We start from the raw sequence: 27,403 nt of genomic DNA on the forward strand, positions 1-27,403 counted from the left end.
CAGACACTCTAGAAGTCTGCTCATCTGTGAACAAAGAAGAAGTGACATCTGGATGCTTTTCTTCCTGAACTGGGTGCTGAAAGTAATCACACATATTCTTAATTATCTGCACAAACGTCTTCTCAATTACTTTACAAATGCATAACAAACTGGCAGTTAATGTATCTCCATAAAAACAACAGAAGTCTTAGTTGTGCAGCATCTTAAAAACTGTATAAAAATCTTCTTCAATATTTTCAGAAAGAAATGATTCATCCATTCATTTTCAAAAAGTTGGTCACGTAAGGCAAGGGGTTGTGGACAACTCAAGTCCGTCCCAAGAGCACAGGACATAAGGCGGAACAGGGCCATGTTATGGTCAATTCAGACACAACAATTAATCCAGCCGTCATGTCTCCAGCCTCTGAAGGGCACTCCGTCCTCATCTGGAATTGAATCTAGGACCGAAGAACAAGTAGGCAGCAGTCCTATCTGCCACACATGTTGCATCTCCACATGATTCATTATATATCAGGCATTTTGCATTTCAGACTGGTTGCCTTGTTCAGAGAAAGTCACAAAAGTATCAGGGAACCTTTGGTTCATCTAAGGAGTTCTTTCACTACTGACTCACCTGCCGCCAGTGGTTCTGAAACACCATGAGACAGGTCTCTGGGTCAGCTGTGACAGGGCTCGATGGCACTGGATTCCGACTGGCCCGATTCCCGGGTCCTCGTGGGTTTAAGCGGCTCAGCCAGCTCATCCTGTCTACCAAGGTCAGAGTTCAGGGGTCAGGGGTAAGGCACATGGAATGGGGTGGTGGGTGGGGGTGGTGAAAGGTCACAGCCAAGGGTGAGTAGGGGGGGGAACCGGGGGATAGGAGGGAGGAAGGGAGGGAAAGAAGGGGAGGGGAAGGGGAAACTCAGTAGAACCCAAGAGGCAGTCTTTATTCCCACGTGAAGCAAACTTCTTCACCCCGCACAACAGAGCCTCTTCTCCTCAGTTAGGGATCCCCTGCGCTGACCTAACAAGTCTCCCTGTTGACACTGTCATCCAGTCTGCAGCCAAGGCAGCTCCATGTAAGACCACAAGCCTGCAAAACACAGCAAACGACTCCAGTTAAAGACCCAGGGGCTTGCGTCATGTTTTCATTCATTTTTTTTAAACCTTGCTAACAGCATGGAGCACTGTGAGGGCCTGTTTAAACTTACTTCATGTGTAGTGACACATTCATTTATTTAAAAAAAACATCTGTAAGAGTGCCTTGGTACAACCAAAATGAAAACTAGGGTGCGGTTCATATTTGCTCATTTTTCCTTGTTCTAGTCACTCTGCGAGATGTTTTTCAATCACAAAAAATGTCTATGAACAAAAGAATTAGTAGGGCAAACATTAGACACAAAAAAAGCCAAAGACAGTACTATTAAGAAACGAAAGACATTTGCACCTCAACGCCTTTTTTAAGTAAACAGATGAACAACTCTTAAGTTATTTCTACCTTGTTGGAAACAGCAGAATCTGGCAATCTAAAAGACATTATTTCCTTAGAAATGTACGAGAGGTCTCTGGTGATTAAAAACCACACTGGAACTGTTCCCTTCTAAGGTTAGAGAACAACTGTGATTGCTTCAGTAACTTGTGAAACATACTGGCCTAAAGCCAACAAGAATGAAGTGACGTTCACAGGATTATGAGTAACTCTTCCTCTAGCTCTCTATCCATACCGACTGCAGGCATGTGTTGAGGAAGGACAAATGGAACATGTACAGTAACATTTAAGAGCCTTAAAACTTAAACCGTTCAGAATACTGCCAGCTAAATTACCCCCTGTTGAAAACTGAAACAGCAACCCTCTACTTTGTTACCTAACCACACACAGTTCTAGTTCAAAATCCTATTGTTTTTGTTTTCCACTGTTTCCAAATAAAACTGAAGCAATACAGCCTCTTCGCTTTCAAAATGGGGCTGATGCTGAGAGCCAAGGCCACTCTCACTTAGCTGATACGTTCTGCACCAAAGCCCGAGGGACAAACGGGTTTCAGATCCATGCTGCCAAACAGACATGCCCACCTCGGGAGAGAAGACAGGTGACTCACAGCTCAGCAGACCGAGGACTACCGCAATGAGAGCAATCAGATGGAAAAAAGTCCCAACACATCCCAAAGCAGACAGTGATCTTCTGTGTGAGAGAGATGCCCAGTGACTAAAGCGTCTCCTATCAAGACAGTGTCTCTGGCTGTTAGCTTCATCTTTCGGACCTGCGTGGCTGATAATAAGCCAAAATATTCAATTTCTAACAAAGCTCCTTTCTCTAAACAGAGCTGAATATGCAGAATTCAATGTAGCCTGTTATATAATTACTTTGTAGCTCTAACAAACAGCAATTAAAGTTTTTTCTGCCCTGATTAAACCAGTCATTACAATAACACATAGTAATGACTAGGAAATATTTTTGCTACATAATACACAGAAAGTGAAGTGTATGCTTCTAGTCTAGGCTTATGAATTTCTGAAACGAAATCACCTGTTTTTTCAGAAAATCATTCTGTCATTAAAAGTGTCCCATGCTATATTTATTGGTCCAATAAATGAAAAAAACAAGCATCCAACTTTAACAGCTCAGGTCTCCTAAATAGACAACTAATCTTCTGTTACTCAACACCAAAAATGACAATGTGCATTTTTCATTCAGAAAAAAGAAGTATTACTTATATCTTTGAAAGGAAAGAACAAGAGGGAACAACGTCATGCTTAAAACATTATTTTTCTCTAGAAAATGTTTTTCCCTCTAGAAAAAGAATGCTGTTTGAGGACACCATCAAGGAACTGGATGCTGGTTGACAGGCAGACTACTGAGTTTGTACTGTTTGTGACATTAAGGCCTATTTGGAAAAATCAAACTTCTAATATTATATTAAGTCTTTGGGCCTCCTTTTTTAACAATAAAAAATGGCATAAAATGGGCCTCTTTTTTGCAGTTAATTCCTATGTCAGTAAACAGTGTCTCAGTTAAACTTCATTTTCAAGTGTACTAGACGTCATTACAATCTGAGAACTAAAAACAGCTACAGGCTGATCTGAGAAGTACCATTCCTTTACAGTGTGATCCAGCGAAGGTACTGTAGTCTTCATTCATTCAGCACTCACAATATAAAAGGATGTTGATGTTCCTGGTTTCAAATTGTTTCTCATTCTTCATGACCAGTGTCCACTGGCCTCTCTGCTCACATATTGTCCATGACCCAGTGTCCACTGACCTCTCTGCTCACATATTCTTCATGACCCAGTGTCCACTGGCCTCTCTGCTCACATATTCTCCATGACCCAGTGTCCACTGGCCTCTCTGCTCACATATTCTTCATGAACCAGTGGCCACTGGCCTCTATGCTCACATATTCTCCATGACCCAGTGTCCACTGGCCTCTCTGCTCACATATTCTCCATGACCCAGTGTTCACTGGCCTCTCTGCTCACATATTCTCCATGACCCAGTGTCCACTGGCCTCTCTGCTCACATATTCTCCATGACCCAGTGTTCACTGGCCTCCGTGGTCATATACTGTATTCTGACCAGTGTCCGTTTGGCTCTCCTTGTGGTAATTGTGAAAAACTATAACACCCATCTTACACGAACCTCATCTTTGTGATGGTGAGAAATGCTGTACAATGCAAAAGCTGGATGCCCTTAACAGGACGTACTGCCTTAAGATGGAAATAGAAACAGGGTGACAACAGCAGCCTCAGAAAATGAGTCAAGGTGAACTGGTGATGGCAAAGCGAAGACAGAGCATCAGTTCGTCTTGACGGTGACATGCAGCTCAGATGGCAGGGACCATAATGTTTAGTGTACTTGTGGAAAGCTTAGGTCTCAGACACTCTGGCTCTTCCTTTACTGGGATATGCTCTGTCTTGAATGGATAAGACATCGAGTCAGGATGTCTGACACTCCTTTGTAGCAGTCGGTGAAAGAAAGGAAAAAACAGTGACTCAACAGGCACAAATGGGTGGAAACCAGATCGCATTTCTACGTTCCAGTCCTGACTTGCTATCATTGCACATTTCGTGCACCATTCCCAACCAACCAAGTTCACTGCCAACGAGCAGGCACAACACTTCCCACGATCAAGTGATCATTAAATCTTGCTTATTCTAATCGTGCTGCTAGAATCCACACCTGGCAAAGAAACTATAAGAGAGATCACCAACTAGTCCACGAAATCTGAGTTTTCCAACACATCCTGCTTGTCATTAACAATACAGGAAGTCCCATCTTCTGTTAGAGTTTTTAACAGGTACTAAGGCACATCTGACATCTAAAATAAGTTCACAAGAAGCCACAACTGCATGAAAGCGTGTCTGGGCTAATCACTTCATTAGGAGTGACAGAACAGTCACATATTCATACACAGACCAGTGTTACATTTGTTGAGGCACAATGCCAAAAGAAAGTTGACATGCACTAACATTAACACTCGGAAGGTGTAAAGGATAAGCACAACATTATGCACCTTGACAGCTGCAGCTGGGTACTGTCTTGTAGGCACCCCCAGCCATAGTAAAGACTGGAACTCGGTTATAATGTTATAACTGTGGGTTTGCACCTCATATGTACTGTACTGTATGTTACGTCTAAAAAATGAGTGTGTGGGAAGTGGTGGCACCCTTTATCTCTTCCATCTAGAACTGACAGCAGGAAGACTGCCAGAGTATCTTCCAGTAACATTAATTTTCTCCTGGTGTTACTTGCTTAGATGTGCTATTTTGTAATACAGGAATCCAGACTCATCACTCTACCTGGATGTGGTTCATAACCATCTCCTTGTGCACTGTCCCTTGTTCTGCACCAACGTGCTGTGGCACTGCCAGTTTAGGACACGAAACATGAGCCTATGCCAGTGCTAAGGCATTCTGGGACAGCTATATAAGAAAGCTTCTGTTTCAGCACCCACATGAAATGTAAATAAGGAACAGCAGCAGCCTTGAAAACTGGGTAGCGCAATATTCCAAAATGTGCGCAGCTCATTAAATCCAGTTTTTCTCCCTTGACTCTACAGAACGAGCAGCTTCGAGCTGGGGGGCACAGGAAATTAATATTTATCATAATAGCAGTCACTCACAAATATGCAAGTCCTTATTATCATTCCTCTGAGCAGAATCCCTATTAACACCAGCGCCCTGTTTATCCCTGGTGAGGAAGATTCTCCGCAATGAATAATTAAAATTGAACATTGTCAGTGGTAAAGTAAACATCATTAGTCAAAAGACTTTTATTCAGCAATTATCTAGTGTCAGAATAGCCCCTGTCAAAAAAATGCTAGATTACACTTTCTTAATTTCTATTTGGTAAAATGTCACAGATTGGTAATGCTGGCCACTTCTTTGATGTGGTGCTTGTTCAGCCTTACTGGCAAAATACAGACATCACTGGAGTAAAAAAAAACGTCTACAAAGATCAGGTCGAAATTAGTCCATATACGGCCTTTCAAGGTTATTCCTTTTCTGTATTAAAACAACTTACTCTTTAAACCACAAAGCAGCTAGCTCTATATCTGAGGTCGCAGCCAAAATAGTTTGGAGGACCCTGTGTGCCAAAGCGGACCTCAAATTTTGGCCAAATTCTGTGGCTATGTTTTTCCAAGAAAATCTAAGATGGTCCAGTGTGGAGCTGTAATAGACATTAAATGACACACTTGGGGGATTACGGTTAAAAAGCAAGCAGCTGTATAAATACCGTCTCATACATCACCGTGATGCTATGCATTTACGTAATATGCCTGTAATTGTTATTTTCATTGTTCAGCTCCTACAGTCAAGACGTGCTCAAGATGTGCTCTGGTGGAGGTCTGATGATGAGCTGCTCGTGGTGGAAACGCACAGTGTCCGAGTCCGAGCACCCCTGTGATCGCAAATCACCTCTCAAACATCAGTACCTTGGAGGTGCTGGAGGAACACCTGCATCCTGCCGTCTCGAAAGCCAGGCCAGTGTACTTCAGGACATCAGAACGGCTACAAATGAGAAGAGGCCACATTCTCACCAAGCTTATTTACTCCTATTAATGTCACAGAAGCAGACCAGTACTGTTCCCAGGCATATAGGGAACAAACCCCTTGTACTCAATACTCAATACTTTTTTTACGTCACTCTACACTACATATTTTTACAGATTTGTAACTGGGATAAACTTAACTTGAACAAAAGAATCAGTTAATTTTAAAAAACAAAGTTTAAACATTTTACTTCAACAGCTCTACTAAATGAAGGTGATGTACTGCACTTCACTTTTTACACAAATATATGCATTTGAAAACAATATTGAGTTATAGCAAGACAGAAACTTTATGATAGTAATTAGATACCGTGACATATATTTACAGTAATACAAATGTACCTTAAACTGAAGTGCTGTAGCTTCAAAACACTCACCTTTTAATTATAGTGCAATTGTTCATTACAACACCTAATGTTAAAAATGAGCAAGCAGGCAATTACATAGCACTGCAGAAGTTTACTAACAGCTCCAAAACCACAGCATTAACACGCACTTTACTAACAGGCAGTAAAGGCAGCAAAACTAACAATGTCAATTCTAACCAAAATCAGACCAACGGTCACTTTTACTGCATAAACATACTGTGTACCTTGAAAAAAGTATTTCAGTGACTGACAATTGTTCTGACAAGAAAGAAATCTTTATTCTGTTCTTCCATAGTTCTATGCACTTTTAATGAAGAACACAACATCCTCTTGCTGTCTAGCCAGTCTTTTGCACAGTGGCTAGAATTCTGAATTCTAAAATTCATTTATTCTCGATTTGGAAACACAGTGTAGCAAGTGTCCAGGAACATGGTTGCCCATCCTATTTTGTTTTTAAACAACAGCACTTGTAATAACACAAATTGCACAATTCAGTTTGATATGCTAATAAAAAATTAATCATCAAAACTTAATAGTTTGAAAAATTAAATGTGCATTGCAAAGTGATAGCCACCTGAAACAAAACAATTCACAGAACAACAGGACACATGCAATATCTGCTACCATAATGTACCATGTTGTACATTAAGCCTTTCAGTAAACAACTAATCTAACTCAGCAGGCACAGTTAATTCTACCTTACTGGAGAAATGTGGAAAAATGCTGTGCTGAAACCAGGGAATCAGTATTGCTCCTTCATGTGCCATCCTCTGCTATTGGAAGGGTTTTTCAAGTTTTCTCTAAAACAAGTCAAAGGAGGTTGTTCATCATTATAAGCCTGTTACCTTATTTATTTATTACCAAACATATAATTCTTTATGCAACATGAAACACAGCATTACCAAAATATCTTGTACATTTCTGTCATTTAAAAAAAAATATTTTGCCAGCAGCAAAATCTTTACAGCTAAAGATATGAAGGAAGATTACAAATTAGAGGAGAACCTTCATTTAATTTAGCCCATTTGGTAGTTAGTATCTAATTGATCCCAGAATTGTGTCCAGTAAATGCTTTTTGTTGCTGAAATGGACATTTCTGGTTTGTAAACATTCTTCTATTCTAGGGAAAAACCGCTTAAACATACTCTAAGAGGCAGTTATTAAAAATAACTCTTGCATCTACAATACTTGATCATGTTACAAAGCAATTAAGCAAACGTCATCCTTCGATTATGAAACAATTACCAGTACAGTATGTCATGGTACTGGTATCCTTTACCTGAATTCATTCCTTTCTGTACGAGACAAGTTTATGATTCATATTCCTGCTGGTTAAGTAACACTTGATTTCATTAAATGAAAATGAGAAATGAGATAAAATGAGAAATGTTACAAGGAGGCATTAGAAGAAGCCAGTCAATATCAGCTTTGATTGCTGTCCATAAAACACACAACACAAAATGAGTACGACCACTCTGCAAATTGTGCTTGCAGAGTCACCCACTAGGAGGGAGATGAAGTGCTTTGAAATCACCTAATATACATCCAGGAACCCCAGAGGGATCGCAAAGTGCCTTATATTAAAATATGAATTTTTGATGATGAACGGAGAGAATGCTCTCTTGCACTGGAACTAGTAGCACACGTCCAAGGTTTCTGAAGTATTTCTTCTCAGTAATAAAACAGCACCAAGTCATTAACAACCATTAGCTGATCCCAGCTGTAATTCACTGCCTGGTTCATGACTGAACAACAAAAGCTGACCTCACCAGAATCATTCCTACACTGCATCGGGGACTGAGTGCCCTTTAACCTGCACTTCAATTAAAACAACTTCACTCTGCCTGTTACCTAGAAGCTGTATCTACAAAAGAGAGTACACCACTGTGATAGGAATAGTTCAACGCTGTTTGGGAAGGTGGGACTGTGGTTCAGTTCACCTGCAGCAAAGGCTGTGTGTGATACAGTAGTGAGAATGAACTACTGAGATTAGTGGAATAGTGCAATAAAATAAGTTCTGGAAAAAAGGAATAATGCCCTCAAGACATAAAGCCATTCTCTATTTTCTACATAAACGTGGCTGTTAATAGCCAAACATATACAGTATACACTACTCCCTCTTTAAATTAATGCTTTACTTATGAGCAATTGCTAAAACAAAAACTACATACAGATAATTATTTTTGTTATACGAGGAACTCTCCTGCCAATACGAGCTCCAAGCATGTTGCTCTTTCTTCCATTTTTACTTTCCACTCCTCCTGGCTGACGTGGTCTTAACAGAAATTTTAAAGGTATTATACCAGTTGCATAGATACTATAGTATAATATTTTGAATGTGCCATTTGTAATAAAATAATATTGTTTAAGAAATTTTAACATTTATTACAAGCTTGATGTTCTTGGTTTTACAGTCAGAGATGTTTAATAAACAATAATTTTTGTTGAGTAAGAAATTTGGTTTACTTGTACTATGGAGATCGTGCAAATCTTCATTCTCCACAGTACTACATCATAACAGATTTAAACTAACAGCTTGCATAAAAAGAAATGTTGATAAATCTTACTTGTTGTAACATACTGTATACTGTAATAAGCCTTTTATGATGCTAAACCATTTAAATACATTAGAAAAGTACCTAAACCCACTCGGCTTATGGCCAATTACAAATACTTTGGAATGAACTGGGGGTTTTCATGTACTGTATTATAATGGGAACTTAGTGTGGCTTTTATGGGTTTTCACCTATATTATATGCTGAAAAGTTGGAACCAAATTATGCTTGTGTAGTGAGGGAGGAGTGCAGAGAACAGTCCATTCATCACTGGAAAACTGAAGGGCTTAAGTGTCTCTTAAACTTTGAAATGCATGAGGGAAAAGGTGAAATCTGCAAAAGTCAGAGTGTAAGTCCAACTTTTCAATAGACATTACATACACAAACACATCTGTGTCAAGACCCAGAAATGTTCACTTGCCTGCTGGGAGAGTTTACTAGAGAGCTTTGGCCTACAATGTCCATCAACACTAGAACAAACTCTCATTACAGCCATATCACCCTGCAACTCACAACTGGCAACCCACTGAAGCTAAGCAGGTATGAGCCTGGTCAGTACCTGGATGGGAGACCTCCTGGGAAAAAGTAAGGTTGCTGCTGGAAGAGGTGTTAGTGGGGCCAGCAGGGGGCGCTCACCCTGCGGCTCATGTGGGTCCTAATGCCCCAGTATAGTGATGGGGATGCTATACTGTAAACAGGTGCCATCCTTTGGATGAGATGTAAAACCGTGGTCCTGACTCTCTGTGGTCATTAAAAATTCCAGGGCGCTTCTCGAAAAGAGTAGGGGTGTAACCCCGGCGTCCTGGCCAAATTTCCTATTGGCCTTTACCAATCATGGCCTCCTAATAATCCCCATCTATTGGCTTCATTACCCTGCTCTCCTCCCCACTGATAGCTGATGTGTGGTGAGCGTTCTGGCACACTATGGCTGCGTCGCATCATCCAGGTGGATCCTGCACATTGGTGGTGGTGAAGGGGAGTCCCCATTACCTGTAAAGCGCTTTGAGTGGAGTGTCCAGAAAAGCGCTATATAAGTGTAAGCAATTATTATTATTACAAGACGTTCTTCAGATAAAGACAGCATTGGTCCAAACTGAACTAGCAAAAGAGACCACTGTACTGTATTTAAAGGTCTTCTTACATGCACATTCTGAACCTGATATACAGTACCCCACCCAGTAAAACAGTGGGGCTGGCCGATTTTAAAAACCTGCCTTCTGTTTATTGCTCTGCATTAGACTACAGTACAGGGTCAAGCCATTATCTCTCAATGTGCTTCAGCCTGCTCCATTTTGATGTTGGTATTTTCTCATAGACATACAGTATTACAGTAACCCTTTGCCAGGGCTAATGCAGTACAGTACTGTACATGAAAGAGAGCAAAATGTCAACCATGTAATAATATACAGTATTAAAGGTCCATTTGTAATGCTGTTCAAATAAAATACCTGTAGCACAGAAACAGGATCCTGCAATTTTTCACTGATGGTGCCAGAGACACCAGAAGTGCCTTAACTTGCACGATGTTAAAAAATGAAACAAACATCCCAATTCCAGTCCATATGGCTTGGGATCTAGCAGAGGTCCCTTCAGTGAGAAACAGCTCATCATCTGGGTGGAGTGTTAACCTGATTCAATTAGAGTATGACTCGTCCAGTTTGTTCCCTCAATCCATTCACAGTGTCAGGAGATCTCAAGGTCCAGAGTTGGGAGACCCTTGTCTTCAGTACACTTCAACAGCAAAGTTATTTAAAACAGCTTACCTGAATACCCCTTCAGCCTTATATTTAAAACCCCATTTTCAGGTTTTCTTTTTGGGAGAAGGGAGGGGTGTCAGGAAGTTAAAAGATCACTCCATCATGCCTTGTGATCAAGGTGAAGCGACAGCTTTGCACATGGTCCCCTTCTGTTTGGCAGTCAGCTCCTGGAAACAAAACTGAATTGAGTTATTTTTAAAGCATATAAAATCCTTCCCACCTTACTTTCAAGAGTGGTAACAGTACTCTGGTTTTACTGAAAGCTGTGCACTACTGCTGTCAATTGTACAGCCTTCCAGTTTCAATTTTGTTTTTACAAAAGATGAAATATAGACTATAGTGATGCCCTATTTTGAGATTTGTGTTACAAGTCCATGAATATTTACTATAGACTGGAGAACCGATAACCTTGTGATTTCTGACACGTAGCCATAGACTGTACATACTGTAGGCTACATAAAAAATATACCATGGATACTTTCTAAAATTACTGATAGTACTTTAAAGTTCATGTAAAAAGATTTTTTTTGGGCTGAAAACAGTATAAAACTACTACAGTACTCAAAACAGTTACAAAGAAACACAACTCATATGATCCTGATTTAATCCTGTTAAGAGTCAGGAAAATATTTAGTGGCAAATCAGTTGTTTTTTTTTTACAGATATCAAGCCTGATCCCAGGCAGTCAACGTCGAAAATACATGAAATTGTCTTGTTTGGTTTTCTTCCTGCCAAATTAATCTCAGTTTACAAGCCAGGCTAAAATAAAAACTTTTTTTTTACTGCCAGTCCAGTGAAACAATTTCTCAATGCACAAATTCATCAACTGCAATAAGCAAAATTCAAGAAAAAGTCTTCAAAAACCAAAATATACCCAACTCGAATCGCCAAAAATACACATTCCAGTACAGAAGGCCTTTGATTTGTATTAACACCAACTTCTAATAGTTCTTATAGTGCCTTTCTGGATATATTTTTTTACCATCAATTTATAAGAAAACAAGCCAAGTTACACACATATACACAAATGAGTACATAAAATAGAAAGCTAGTGTATAAGAGATTTAAGATGATTTTAAGTTTCAGATGAAACACAGGTTTGAGCAGGGAGCTGCATCAGTGTGCACTGGTGGCAAAGTAAAAAGAAGAGCTGTTTATATGCTGAAAAGTAGGAAGTGGAAACAAAACCCTTCAGCTATTTAACGTTCCTCAGGTACGAGCTCACGAAACAGACACAGTTTTCTAAGGCTGGTCCAGCAATTGACTGGCCATTGAGGAAGCTCAGGGCAGCCCAATCACAAGTCTCTTAGCCAACAATTCTAGCGCCATCTCCCAATATAGCACAGGGCTTTAATGTGATATATGACCTGAAAACTGCTGCAACTATAAAAAGGCACACACAATCAGAAGGGATAAATAAAGCATGCTAGTGGGACGATAATTTAGAAATTCTGCTTATTCACACACTGTAAGCACATTTCAACACACACGTGAGAAAATAAAGCAGATGTATTTCCCTCTGGGCCTGGGCTAAGAAGGATGCTGTCAGGTCAATTTCACACTTGGCTTTGGATGCAGAAGATAGTCTTGACAGGCAGGGGATGCACATGTATATTTTATACACTCACGAAATGCTGTGCCTGTGAAAGTCATTCTATCATCAAAGCTGAGTTTTTGGAGCAACTGGTAGCCTTTCACCTCTTGTGCAGGTCCTTTAGGAAAGAACAATTACAAAAGGACTGCCCACAAGAACAGACATTGACAGGGGTACCAATTGCCTTTTGTATTCACACATCTACTGACTATCACCTTGCTCAAAAGGGAAAAGAGCATAGGTAACTGGCTTATAGTGATGTACTATGATACTGTATGTACACATATAATAAGCTATTATTTGGAGGTACCAAAAGAAGCCATGTTCAAACAATCACTAGGCAGCACAAGTCAAGTTACTTTCAGGCTTACTTTGCTCTCTACTTTGTTAAACACATCAGGAAATTACTACTAACAGTATATCCCAGATCCCAAGTCTACAACAAGAAACCAGGAGAGCTCCAGGGGCATCAGCCATCCTGACTGATTTTTGGTGCAACCGTCATCAGTCACAAACAAATCAAGGAACGTATAACCTAGGATGGCTTTCTAGAAGGAGGAGAAGTTAAAGAACTTCCAAAAATTCATGGTGAGTAAGGACATAAAGAGAGACAAAGGGGAAAACAAAACAGAAGACCGGGTAATTAAGAAATGGTACCTCAATGTCTAGAGTATTTGAAACATAACAAAGGAATTAGAAGCTATTGCATTATCAGGAAATTATTATATCATTAGGATCACAGAAACATGGTTAATGGAAAATGAATGAGATTAATGTTACATTAATGGATAACACACTGTTCCGGAGAGCCAGGAAAGGTAGGAGGAGATGTAAAGTTAAATATCAAAAAGAATATTCAGGTTCAGGAACTAAAACAAAAGGATACAAGGTTGAATCTATATGGGTTAGACTCATTAAAAACATCACTAAGGTAGTGTAATAGAACATCAAATGCAGATAGCTGATTAGAATTCCATATATATATTCCATATAAATTGTAATAAGAATTTATGCATAAAGGAATTCAGTAAGTGGGTAGACATGGTGAAAGACTGCTTTCTTACCAGTCTGTCTTTTAAACAATCAAAACAGAGTGAGGAAAAGAGAGATGAGAAAAACACCAGAAAATGTAACCATGGTCAGCTCTGAAGTAAATATTTTTGTATCTATATGTACAGCACCCTTAGGTTTGAAAAGGTGCTTTATAAATAAAAGTAGCTACTGTATAATAATAATAATACAGACTGAATCCAACATAGACATTTCAGAAAAGGAGACTTTATAGGAATACCTAAATAGAACTGGGAAAGGATGAACATGGAAGCAGTGGAGAAGGGTTAGTAATGTTTTTTTCTGTTAAAGACTAAAAAGAGCCATTTCAGGCCCCTGGGATTAACTAATCCTGAGTGCTTCTCGTACCTGATACACATCTGTCTATTCTTTTAATACGGAACTTTGTCCATCTGCAGAGGGGACCTAATACAAGTCTAAAAATTTAAGGCCACGATAAAGTCAACCGAATAGACCTCTTCAGAATAAACCGTGAAACACGAACCAGAGTTTCGTACCAAGTTAAAACCATGTGGAAGTTCACTTAAAACTGAGAACGGGAGGCACTTCTTTATGCAAAGGGTTGTGATTGACTACTAACTACTATCAAAGTTAGTAGTTGAATGTCCTCCCCTTATCTGTTACCATTGTTATGTTCATAGGAAACAAACAACACACCTTGCTGTACAGTATTTTAAAATTATTTATCCTACAAGCTCCTGCAAGATACTGTACGAGCTGACAGAAGTTGTATATTTTTAACTTGCTACTTTATTTTTAGTAAACTTGAATGTGAATGTCTTTCCTGCTTCATCAGCACAGTCTGTACACAAGTCAACATCTCTGCTCAACTTAAACATAAATTGCTATGCAACGACTATCTTTTTCTCCCATAGAACTCTTTAATGTCTGCAATGCTGCTTATTGCACCTCAGCTGTGTACTGTGTACTGAGAAATTAGCGTTAAAACATTCCACTAAGAATGCTCTCTTCTCCAAAAAAAGCTGATTTACCCCCCCTCCCCACCAAAAAGCCTACATCTTACCATTTCTATAAAATATCTTATCAAAAAGCCAGGCCAAAAACGGTCTCCAAACCATGGATGCGACTTGTACAACAGGCAGAGCCTCCAGAAAGACTTCCAACAGCTGAACTACATGTGTGAGAGCTGCAACAAAACCCACCTCCTCCTTTAAATGTGACTGCATTAGACAAATATGGGACAATCCATCACGCTGAAATATCAGAGCTATAAGTCAGACAAGCTTAGAGAGAAGATGTGGTCCTGGGCAGTCAACTGTTACAGTACAACCTCACATCACACCACCAAACACATTTGCTCCTCTGGAAAACCTGAAAGTTCAGGACAGCAGCTCCCAAGATGCTAACATCTGAGATACTGCAGTTACCAGTCACAACAGCCAAAATCAATACCTTTGTCACTAGATACAGAGAAGTGGTAGCTCTCCGTTCTCAAGAACATCACAAGTGAGATATGCACTGAAGACCAAAAGACAACATTTAGGGACAAATGACAAGACACACTTTCCAGAATAAACTAATTTAAAGGCCTTGGACACAGACTGAAAGGCAAGACCAAACTCACAGTTTTAACAGGGGTCCTGTCTGTACCATTCAAAGTTAAATCGTCAACACAGCTGCTCAGACTGAGGTCAAGGTGTACTGAGGAGGACTTCAGCCATCTCAGACCAGAAACCTTCCATTGGCAAAAATATAAACTATACAGACAAATTTACATTAGAGTTAAACAGTTAGTTTTGGTCAAGAACCTAAAAGGAAACTCAAAAAGAATCATCTACAATGAAAGGGGGAAGCATCCAAAGAAAATCTACAAGTAATAAACTATTGTAAAGTCAAAAAGAGAAACCAGCAGAAAAAGCAAAGCAGCAGTAGAGGATCACAGTACAGGATAAGAGGAGGAGCTGGAGCCTAAGACAGAAAGCAACCGGCACAGGACATGATGCATCCTGAATGCAATGCCAGTTCATTACAAGCCACAAACAGACACAAACGCACCAAGACCAGGTTTTCTACAGAAGACAATTAAACTACCCTAATATCTCTTGGGACTGTGGGAGGAAACTGGAGCATGTGGAGAAAACTCACGTAAACATGGAGAAAACATACCAGCTCCGTGCAGACAGCACCCCAGGAACTGAACCCAGGACCCAAGCGCTGCAAGGCAGCAGTTCCAGCCACTGTGCTCTTCTACTTAAATGCCAGGAGAATTAGAAAAACACGCAAGAGACAGACTACACTAGCAGATAATTACTGTATGATACGTTCCAAGCACAAGAATAAACCTATCACTTATACCAGTACCTGCAGACATTTTTTCAATGCTAGCATCAGGGAAATAAGCAACTAAGGACCAAATGGCCTCCTTTCACTTTTTATGTTCTTGCAAATTCTAAAAGCAGGCTATGAAGAAATGAGACAGATTAAGAAACGTCAAATGGAATAGATAAAGAATCAGCAGAAATTAAATGGAAACAGTTTGTGCTTGACAAACAGAACACATTTATCGTCAAAATAATCCAAGGTTGGAAAACTGTGGCCCGAATAGTGCAATACATAAGTAATACATAAGTAATGAAAAATTTAAGGAGAAAGAAGGCACTTACTGAAATGATGTAAAAAGAACAGGATTTAAAGACAAAGAGTACAATAAATTACAGGTAAAAAAGGATATGAAAAAGGCCAGGACAGGGGGAGAAGAGTACAGAGCAACAAATAAAGTACAAATATCTTCATCAGTATTACAACAACAAAACGAAAATAAAAGGTGAAGTAAAATAAATCTGAGACCATCAGTGGATACTTCTAGATGAAGACAGGGAAATGGCTGATGTATTCAATAAATGATTAACAAAAAAGGAACAGACAAGGCTGAGAAAAGAAAGTTGTGTAATAAACAGTATTGACATAGACAAGTCAGAAGTGTTATAGGTATTAAAGACACTTAAGATAAACAGACCTCTGAAGACTGATGATCTATATATTGTAAGATACAGATAGTGCACACTGACTGCAAAAGTGGTCTGTATTGACAATCTTTGAAATAATTATACTGTAGATCAGTATGTGTTACTTCTACTACATATAAGGTTATGGACACAATAATTATTTCTAAACTAATGGATGAGTCTGGATGGTGTTATTTTTTTTAGATTATAACTGATAATATAAAATATAATTTGTACTGCATAATGTTTTGCAGGTCAAAACAGAAACTCACATAAATAATTACGGTAAGAGCTTTCAGTAACTTCATCCGGGGTTTCATTTTACTCCTGAATTGTGTACGTAGAGAGCTAAAGAGCACTGTATAATGATTGTTGATTTTCTGACCTTTCAAATGTGTGTAACTCATTTCTGCACAGGGTTTGAACCACTCTTAGCAATTGTTGTAAACCATTATTTACATTGCAAACCACGGATGAATTTGTGTATTAATCATACACCAAGATGCCTAGAGCTCTAAATCTGGTACTGCAGGGAGACATCACCTAGCAATGCAAATCACTGAAGACATCGCCACACCCAGACAGGAAAGGCTGAGAGATTTACAATTCACGTAGAGCCCACATGATCTTTAGTCTTTCAAACACTCTGAAGCTCTTACCACTGCTTTGTAGTCTCTCTTCCCTCTCCATTTGCTGTGATATATCCAGCTCTACCAAAAACTCTAAAAAGACACAGTGAGCAGGCAGCAGAACAGTCCGTCACAGGGTGTGGATGTTCACCAAACGACCAATCAGTGCTAGGAAAACGCAGGAGGTGGGGCAAATGGTAAAACAGGCAGGAGAGGCGGGGTGTGCAAAAGGTTGCCCCCCAACCCCCACCCCCTGCTGAACCAAGATCAAATTTGCTGAGCAATGCAGGGCAAGAAGCAAGCTCATTCAGTACTTCAGATCAGACTTTAGACAAGACGACAAGCAATGAGGAGCTCACGAGCAAAGCAAGGAAAAGGTCTCATATTTGCAGATTCTTTCCAGAGACACTGGGGTTTTGAGTGATCAGGTGGAAGTGAAGATCTAGAACAGGAAGATTTAGAACCTCAGATATGATAGCAATGCATTGCGCTAGCAGCAGGCACTCTGAGCACAGGATTTATATTAGAATCTAGGCGGGTTAAAGTGGAAAACAGGAACTTCTAAAGGCTTAACAAGAAATCACACAGTATAATGAGACCAGAAAGGTATAGAGCAAAGGTGATGTTCTATTACTTTGAGATTTCAATTTCTGACTGAGAAAACGATATATCCTGATGTGTGAAGGAGAACAGAGGAGCTGAAGATGACAGGACTAGAAATGATCAGCATTTAATACTTATTCCAATCTGTCAAATGACCTACTGGGGAAGAAGTTCTTCTCAACCTGATCTTTTTAAACAACAAGGCTATGACAGAGCCATTGGGAAACTGTGCCTGTTACACACTGCAGATGTACACTTTAACCCTCAATCATAGCCAGAGTTTAACACTATAGTTTTATGGTTTGAAAAGCAGAGTGTAAAGGAATGAGGTGGAGCTTACAGGCCCTGCACTGGGAATAGGTGAATACAGAGTCTAGTGCTATATTATAACACAACGACTGCTGCCAAGGACCAGATGTTCATGCTGGAATGACATGTGATCAGTGCAACCCCATGAAAACAGAATCAACACTGAGGGACTGTGGCAGAAAGGAGCCCCGCGCTGGCACCCTTGCAATGGAGACTTTCGTCATGAACAGCTCTAGACCACAAACGTCTCGATAATCACCAAACTGCAGAGCAAAAGGAAATAAAACATAACAGCACACAAACAATGATAAGCAGCCATCACTCCTCTAGACTGAGAAAAACAGCTAATCCACACTCTGTAGGGTTCAGTAGTAGTGGAGATACCAAGCTATTTTCTCTGGATAGCTCTGACAGTTCGGAAAAAGGGACTGAAAGCATGGAATTAAATATCATGAATATTACATCCACTATCTCTGACATGACTCTGAGCATGACAGGGTCTTGTCAGACATGCGGCCATCATCAGTTTGCTCCGAGATTTCGCCATCTGCCATTACACCCTTAGATTTCATGAATCATAAACCCAGGCCATTTTATAAGGACAGTAATAAGCAGCCAGCTCATTATCACAGAAAACTGTCCCATAAACTACTCCCTGATTGATAAATAGAATACATAACGTTAACTAGTATAAAAATTACCTGCTCTTTTATACACCTCATCTCCATAAAGATGCATTAGTGCAATGAAATGGAAAGCTCACCAATAAAGCAAATGCTGTTATAGTCACGTTTAAATGACTTATTTTTTCATTTCTAGTAAGAAACACTAAAATTCGATGTATTTCTGTTAAAATCATGATTCTAAAATAATGCAATGCGTCATGTCCATAAAAATGTCATTTCGCACAATCCTCAGGCACAGTGAAAACATAATATTTTTACAGTTCATCAGGACAAGATTATTGCAATAAACTTTTAATAGACTGAACAAGCACAAATTAAATGAATATATGATTGCTGTAAAATGAAAGGGATTTAAAGAATCCTGCCTTCCATCTTAAAGGAATGCAATAGCACATACAGTGGAATTCGATATTCTTCAGGGAAGGCATATTTGTGCCAAACTAACATTTAAGAGCTGCAATATTTTACTGTGAAATAAGAACAGGACATTCACCGAGAATGCCATGAGTAAAGATGAGCTTCCATTCAGATGCGTCTTGCTGCATTAAATTCTAATTTGTCCCATTTACCCGCTGTGCAAAGAAGAAAATTGTCATTTTTAGAAGTTCATAACCATGCGGGAGGCTCAGATTCCTATAATTACAGTGACATTGTGATCAAAATTCCACATAACATTACCTGAGCATCATGCTTAGAGCAATGTACATTAACAAGGCCAATGATTGCTGCCAAGAGCTAAATGATTTGGACTGCAATCACCAGAAATGTGTGGCTGTACACTAATCTGCTATGTGTTCTGCAGTACTTCCGCCAAATTTCTGCCATTTCAAACAATGGTTTGTTTGCAAGTACACAGTATTTTACCACTTTGAAGACTGAGCTCGTCAGATCTCAGAAGCTAAAAGGGCTGGCTTTGGCCAGCAAACAGAATTATCTACGGAAAATCACTTAACTACTGGAAGTCTGGAAGGCACAAGTCGGGAGGCGGCTCTCTTCCTGAGGGGTACGAATTTCGCAAACAATTCCTCAGCGTGCTGACTGGACGCATCAAGATGCACGTTAAACTGAGGTCCTGTCACCACACTGGACAAACGAGTTGCCCAACAGTCAAAACGCAAGTCTCCCAGTTACAAGCAGAGTGTCTTCGGCCCAGCTCCAAGCCCAGGCTGCAGCTGTGACTGTGCTGGAGTGTAGCCTTCTGCCCTAACATAACAGTGGCACAATTGCCTCTGCAGGAAGCTCAGTTGCAGATCTACTGTGAAGATCTCTGAGATCCAGGCTGTCATGAAAGGCACTATATATGCACCACCAGCTGTTGTTAGTTTTGGAGCATAACAGAAACAGGCAGTTATCAGAAGCCCAATTGTTACATCAAATTGTTGATAAAAGATAAGATAAGATCACTTTATTAGCCATATACAATTTCTTGCATTAGGAATTTGTCTTTTCGCATACCCCAGCTTGCTCTCCCTGAGACACACAGACAGGGAGAGAAGCTTGGGGTCAGCCATTTATACAGCGCCCCTGGAGCAGCTGGGGTTAAGGGTTGCTCAGGGGCCAAACGGAGTAGGATGCTGGATTTGAACTGGCGACCTTTTAGCCACAGGCGCAGATCCTTAGCCACAGAGCCACCACTCCGCCCAATGGAGAGAGGGCTAATCTTTAAATTTAATCTTTAAATGTAATCCAGATCAAAATGGATGATACTGTTCTGACAGAAGTAAAGGAAGTGGTTTATATTTTGTAATAAAACTAACAGAAGTACAGAATTAACAGGAACCGTGAACACCAGAAACAGAGAGCTGGTTGATACGAGACAGTTTAGATTGCTGGGGCTGTAGACTTATTCAGGTTATGAAGCTCTCCATTTAACCTGACAAAGAAACGAAACAACGCAAAGGGTCACAGTCCACACGTTGTGCACTTTCCCACAGCTAGTGTGTCAGATCTAAAGCCACACACATGCCTTCACTCCCCTTCCCCTGACATTGCACAAATATAACGTTGTCACCGCTGGTTCAGTTCAATCAAGGGCAGTCTGATCTTGACGCAGGGATTCAGGAGTTACCACAGACATAAAGCCACCCCAAAAAAGTTGGGCTCTGATGTTGTCAGCTCAGGTGCTCAAGTGCTGTTCTTTGTAATTTTCCTTGTCAGTCCGCCAAATGAAATGGAACTGAAGTCGCCATCTCAGAGCTTCAGTATGAACTATTACATTTTTTTTCGTAAACGTGAAGCAAAAACGACAGTGGCACTTTGGGGTTTCATTGTAAAATAATCTCGTCGTTAAGCAATACAGTAAATCAGTTTCCATCTGAAAAACCCATGCTACGGCAACAAGCAGCACACAACACTTAACTGAACACAAGCAGGCTGCGGGGATGTTTATACATACAGCTGTACAATACTTTACATAACACTACTACTGTGTACAAACAGCGGGCAAAACCGTATCGAATTCTCCTCACCAGAAGGTTCTGACTTCGCTAACCGTTTTCTGCCATCATCATAATATTATTTTTTACGATTAACAGGTACAAGACTGATAACTTTTGCAGTCATCCCAATAATTTAGAATCTCATATAGTGCACACAAAATCCAAGTGATGTGCCACACTATTTTAATAATAAGAATGCATATGCGCTTGTGATTTCTCACATTTCTCAGGAATGTTTCTCTTGTAACATATTCTTCTCACACATAAAATATTAACCATTTGGAATGAACTATATTTGGTCAAAGCTGCACATCCATTCGAAGAGGTCGGTTTGCACCATTTGCAAATGGATCTTTACAATAATATGCATGCAGGTTAATATTTGCAAACGATGTATCCAACACTGACCTCAAGGAATGTTCATTATCCTCGTTCCAGAACTGTCACCGACAATCACTCACCCGTCATGACAATGGACGGGAATTCCTGTGCCCGATTCGCCCCGTTTTCCTCGCAGGTCGCACGAGTGGCACACAAACTGTTCTATGCAAAATGCCACAGTGGACCGTGTACTCACCTGGTGGATTTGCAGTGTTTTCTGTTTATTTTCTGCCACCTTGATTTCCCTTGGCACTGTGCATAACAGAACACTCTCCTGTCAAGTGTCCCCTGCGGTCCCAGTCTCCGATGCACAACCGCTCACCCCAAATCCACCGACCTGGGACGCTGTTATCAGTGTCTGTCTTTCAGATTTTCCTGAATGCTACACTAACGTTCCTGATTCAAGATCACCCTCCTCTAGCAGCCATCTTACTCCAATTCCTCACTCACACCCTCACGCAGGGCGTTGTGACGTCCTCCGAGAACGCAGTTCCACGCAGCGCGTCTCCCTCCACCCTTCAAGAAGCGGAACAAGGGGATGTTTACTTTGTTGGAGCCTCTTGCAGAAATTCTCCATTATCCGTGAGCGTTATGTCTCACACTTTCCGTGTTTCAGATTATTCTTTCCGACTATGGAGGCGAAACAGGTCGCTGCTTTGTGCTGCTGAGACTGTAAAGACGCACCGTGTGTTTCCAAAGGCGCCATTGCAAAGAACGCAAACGAAATTAAAATATTTCAAGCAAACGAATTAGTTTCATCGATTGGAAACGGGGGTTCATTTAGCTTCTGGCGATTTTAAATATATTGTTAAAAGCCAGGGAGTGATTTTATTGTTTTCTGAAAGTAGAGTTTTAATCTACAATAGCAATAAGAGATACCTAAATAAATTTGCTTTTGTTCTTCCTGAACCCCGAGGGGCAGACGTGTGGAGTACTAGTTTTGGGTCCAGACATGTTCTTCCCCCAAACTGTCAGATTACTGAACTCTTCCCCTACCACTGATTCACACTGATGTTTTTTTTTTCTCACCGCTCGTCTTTTTTTAAGTTATATGTTATTTCTTAAATTCTGTGTTTTATGTTTTTGGTGATTCCTTTAATGTCTTTGAATTGGAGAATAATAATAATTGCTTATGCAGCGCTTTACAGGTAACAGGGGACTCCCCTCCACCACCACCAATGTGCAGCATCCACCACACCAGAATGCTCACCGCACATCAGCTATCAGTGGGGAGGAGAGCAGAGTAATGAAGCCAATTCATAGAGGGGGATTGTTAGGAGGCCATGATTGATAAAGGCCGATGGGAAATTTGGCCAGGACACCAGGGTTACACCCCTACTCTTTTCAAGAGACACCCTGGGATTTTTAATGACCACAGAGAGTCAGGACCACGGTTTTACATCTCATCCAAAGGATGGCACCTGTTTACAGTATAGCATCCCCATCACTATACTGGGGCATTAGGACCCACATGAGCCGCAGGGTGAGCGCCCCCTGCTGGCCCCACTAACACCTCTTCCAGCAGCAACCTTAGTTTTTCCCAGGAGGTCTCCCATCCAGGTACTGACCAGGCTCACACCTGCTGAGCTTCAGTGGGTTGCCAGGTGTGAGTTGCAGGGTGATATGGCTGCTGGCAATACATGCAAATGAGCATTTCATTGCACCTGTGCAAATAAACAAATAGACTGACCTGAACAAAACCCATGTGAGACACCGCTGTAAGCCCTGAGCAAGGTATTTTACTCACAGTAAATTCCCTGCTGTATAAATGCATCTGCAGGTCCTAATTGAAAATGATACTTTATTCTTGATTGACTAAATTGAAATCACCCCACTCAACCCCTTCATCTAAGTGCTGATAGTATCACATCACTATATCTCAAAGTGAAGGTAACCAAAAGCGCATTGGTGAAAGAAAATACTGAGGCAAAAAAAATTTCAGAGAAGTCAAGAAATGCTAAATAGAAAAAGCTGTGTTTTAAAACGGCTTTTGTTGACAGATGAGCATGGAGAGGCATATACAGTCTCAGGTAGAGAATCAAAGAGTTTAGGAGCATTCCTGTTTAAAGCCCTTTCACCCTGTATACTGTATGATGTTTTGGTATGAGGGCACACAGCAAGGCAGAACTGAAAGAGCATAGGAAGGAAGGAACCTACTGTATATTGTAATGCAACAGGGGTTGTAACTCCCTTCAGCCCCAGTCTGGCCACTACCTGAGGGCGTGCACGTGCTGCAGACACTCCCAGTACAAAAGTCTTGGTCTGGTGTCTTTGACTCCAGTATTTTTAGTAGAGTACATTCATCAATTCCCAAGGCCCAATATCACCAGCAGCTGTTCTCATTTTTCTACACAGGTCAAAATAGGAAACTCTACCTGAATATTACACTTTGTAATCTTATAGTTATGCAGTTTATAGCAGAGGTTTCCAATACCAGTCCCGGTGTACCCCTGTGTTCACTGGTTTTTGTTTCAGCACATCTCTGAATCACTAGTGCAAGTTGATAAATCCACCTGTTTGTCTAGGCTTCTGGCTAACTTGTTTTGTGAGTTTCAAAAACAGCCTACTTCAAGGGTAAAGTTTCTAGTGTGATAAAGCGTGAGGTTTGGCCATGCTTTTATCCTCCGGCGTACACTTTCCTAACTCCCTTTCGAAGTACAGTAGAGTGCCAGTATGGAATCGATCCACCGATGTATGCCAGATAGAGAAATGGGACCAGCTCGATACAAAGGAGAAAAATTATGAAAAAGATTCAGTGCCTAAGCTGTAGAGCACGCTGTGAGGTTCTGCCATGAATGCCACACCAGCCCCATGACAGTTTCGCTCTGCTATATCACCCTGCAACTCACCACTGGCAAGCCCCTGAAGCTCAGCATGTGTGAACCTGGTCAGTACCTGGATGGGAGACCTCCTGGCAAAAACTAAGGTTACTGCTGGAAGAGGTGTTAGTGGGGCCAGCAGGGGGTGCTCACCCTGTGGTCCATGTGGGTCCTAATGCCCCTGTATAGTGACAGGGACACTATACTTAAAAAAAAAAAGTGCCATCCTTTGGATGAGATATAAAACTGAGGTCCTGACTCTCTGTGGCCATTAAAAGTCCCAGGGCATTTCCCGAAAAGAATAGGGGTGTAACCCTGGCATCCTGGCCAAATTTCCCATTTTCATTACTTCATTACTCTGTTCTTCCCCCACTAAATAGCTGGTATGTGAGAATTCTTGTGCACTATGGCTGCCATCGCATTATCCAGGTGGATGCTGCACATCGGTGGTGGTGGAGGGGAGTCCCCATTAACTGTAAAGCTCTTTGAGTGGAGTGTCAATAAAAGCGCTACATAAGTGTAAGCTATTATTATTATTATTATTATTATTATTATTATTATTATTATTAATACAGGGTTCTCAATTAGGGACACCCATGTTGTTAATAAAAATGTAAAGATCCTCTGGTGGTGAACAGTGGTATCACAATAAGAAAAGTGAATTTTCGCAGCTGTGTCACACTAGCAACCTCAGCATACAGAATGTTAAGCAAACCCTCCTCAATGTAAGCTCAATATGCTCGCCCTCAAAAAAGATCACCCTTATTTCTGAATAAACAGCTATTAATAGTTGCCCTGTCTTGTCTTACTGTTGCCTGCTTTTACCATGATCAAACAGAACTTTTCATTAACTTTATCTTCATTGGTGATCAACTTACAGTATGGAGAACAGACACAGGAATGTATCAAACACTCCCACAGTGAGATTTTAAGGCAACACACCTCACCTGAAATTCAGCACCCATTATAGAAATTATAAATACACCCCAGATAAAAAAAATGTTTTCCTGCAACTAAAGATTCAGCTGGAGCAAAAACTAGAAAACACTGTGGTCCACCAGGACTGGAGTTCACATTGGAAAGGGTTCATACTGAAAGTAATAGTACCTATTATCATTAAAACCAGCAGACAGAACATCAGGATTATTGCTAAAAGGGCTAAATGGCACCCTCAAAGGTTTGAAACCTTACAGCACGTTCCTTTGTATGTTCAGTAATGTTTTTTAGAATATTTACCTCTGAGACTGAAAAACTACAATTTTAAATTATGTATGAGGAATATACCGGAGAACCAATACACTCAAGGAAATAGCAACCTCCTCTGAAAATGAGACACTCTGGTCTCAGAGATAAAAATGTGAAGTGTTTGCATGCACAGGGTAGAAGTGAGAAAGAAATTTAAATTTGATTCAAATAGAAGCTCCTGAATGCAAATCCCATCCGCTACAGACATAGTTAGCATTCGGCCTCTGCTAAGAAACTGTACATCACAGGTGAGACACATCTCCTGCTATCGTTCTAAGAACAGAACTGTATCACTAAGAGACAGTCAAAGAGACTGTATCACTTCTGCCTGGCAATGATAATGGCAGCAATATCTTACATTTGCCCAATGTCCAGTGAAATTCAGGAAAAACGAGAAGGCTGAAGATATCATGGAACACTATGAGCATGAAATAAAAACTTTCTGCACATGGTGGGTCCAGTGATAAGCTTGACTGAACTACCAAAGATTGCTAGCTGTATAAAATTGATAATATTTTGTATATTATTGTCATTATGGGAATGTTAATGATAAAGCCTTAATATACAAAGATACTGAACCAACCAAAACAGTCAGGAAAGTCTTCAATAAGACGATTGCCTGTCCAAAAATTGCCTGTCTCTTAGTTAAGCTTGAAAAGTTAAATGCCTAGCCCTTCTTAATGTTAATTCTTTAACAAACACATTTTAATCAATATTTTTATGTTTGTCTTAAATTTGGATTTTTATTCTTGAAGGAGAAGTGGCTCATTTCTGATGACAACATGATGACTTCCTTCGGACATCTGAAATTGTGGTAGAAAAGGCCATGTAGAATGATTTTGATATGTAAGACGTTGTAGAGCAAGCTTTGAAATAACTCTGGAAAAGCATATGAAACAACAACAATTCTTGCTTTCTTTAATGCAGGGGGGGTCACCTTTGATTACAGTATTTTCGAATGGGTGCTTTGACAATAAAATGGTCAGAATTTTTAAAAGCAAGTGCTTCATTTTGTAATGAATGGGAATAGAAATGTATTCAACACCTATAACATAAAGACCAGCTCCCAATTAAATACAGAAAGGTTTAAGTGAATTTTGCATGCTGTTTTTTAAGCTTACAGAAACAATACTTCAGAAACAATTTTTAAATGTTTTTGGGAATATGATGTTATCTAGATTTGAAATATTTTTGAATGAGTAAACAGTTAAATAAAAAGATATTTGATTAACTGGTTGCTTGTGTTTTGCTGCCACATTTTACTTATATCTGGCACCATGTTACAGAACACTCCTGGGCAGCATGGACATGCAGGATATTGTAGGGCCAAATGTAGAAGAGGGCTTACAGTTTAACTGAAATTCAATTCAATTCAGTGAATATCAATTCAAAATCTTCAGGAGCTGAAAAGTGAGGGTTATGGTAATACAAGAGGGAGTCATGAACTACAATTTGTTGACAGTGCCAGATCACTGGTACTGTATTTCACTAACAGGATGGTTATTATATTATCCCTTGAGGTTGGGTTATTGTTTGCAGACTTGCAGTTTTTAATGCCGTGCCAATTCTGGGCCACTGTGTTTTGTAGATTTGATTTAGCATCTTGTCTTTAAGAACTGTCATTTTAAAACCTATACAGGTAGGACACGGATATGCAGTCCATTTCATCCACAGTTATTACCAACCTCTTCCATTTTCTTCGTGACACGGAATCATTATTTTGCCCAGGAGAACATTGGGGTTAGTTTAATGAGCCCCAGAGCCACACATCAAGGTAAGTTCACAAACAACTATTGGCTCACAAGTTCACAAGTCATGAGGGAATACTACCTGCCTGCCAGGTGAGAAACTGCAACCATGGAAACCGCTTCTGCCTTATCCATCTCAACAGGATCTGAAGTATGTGGCAGGAGAGCTCTGTATGGGGGAGTATATTGGAGTACTGATCATAGCCAC

General features: G+C 40.3%; 1 protein-coding gene across 6 annotated transcripts in view; it reads right to left on the reverse strand.

Annotated features, from left to right (window-relative positions):
- fhip1b (FHF complex subunit HOOK interacting protein 1B) overlaps positions 1 to 21,843 on the reverse strand; it is a 48,071-nt gene extending 26,228 nt beyond the window's left edge. The window contains exons 1-5 of one of the 6 annotated variants that reach the window (XM_069179281.1): positions 21,580 to 21,843; positions 10,713 to 10,873; positions 5,910 to 5,985; positions 1,004 to 1,072; positions 614 to 747 (exon numbers count right to left, since the gene is read on the reverse strand). In XM_069179281.1, coding sequence (XP_069035382.1) covers positions 614 to 742 — 129 coding nt within the window. In that variant the 5' untranslated portion in view covers positions 743 to 747; positions 1,004 to 1,072; positions 5,910 to 5,985; positions 10,713 to 10,873; positions 21,580 to 21,843. Of the gene's footprint in view, positions 1 to 613; positions 1,073 to 5,909; positions 5,986 to 7,097; positions 7,195 to 10,712; positions 10,886 to 16,996; positions 17,085 to 21,579 lie in introns of those variants that run through there. The other 5 variants (XM_015363834.2, XM_015363838.2, XM_015363836.2 and 2 more) reach the window with 5 other exon arrangements.
- Between the last annotated feature and the right edge of the window lie 5,560 nt (positions 21,844 to 27,403).

Source organism: Lepisosteus oculatus, chromosome 15, assembly GCF_040954835.1.
Source record: "Lepisosteus oculatus isolate fLepOcu1 chromosome 15, fLepOcu1.hap2, whole genome shotgun sequence".
In the NCBI taxonomy this organism is placed as follows: Eukaryota; Metazoa; Chordata; class Actinopteri; order Semionotiformes; family Lepisosteidae; genus Lepisosteus; species Lepisosteus oculatus.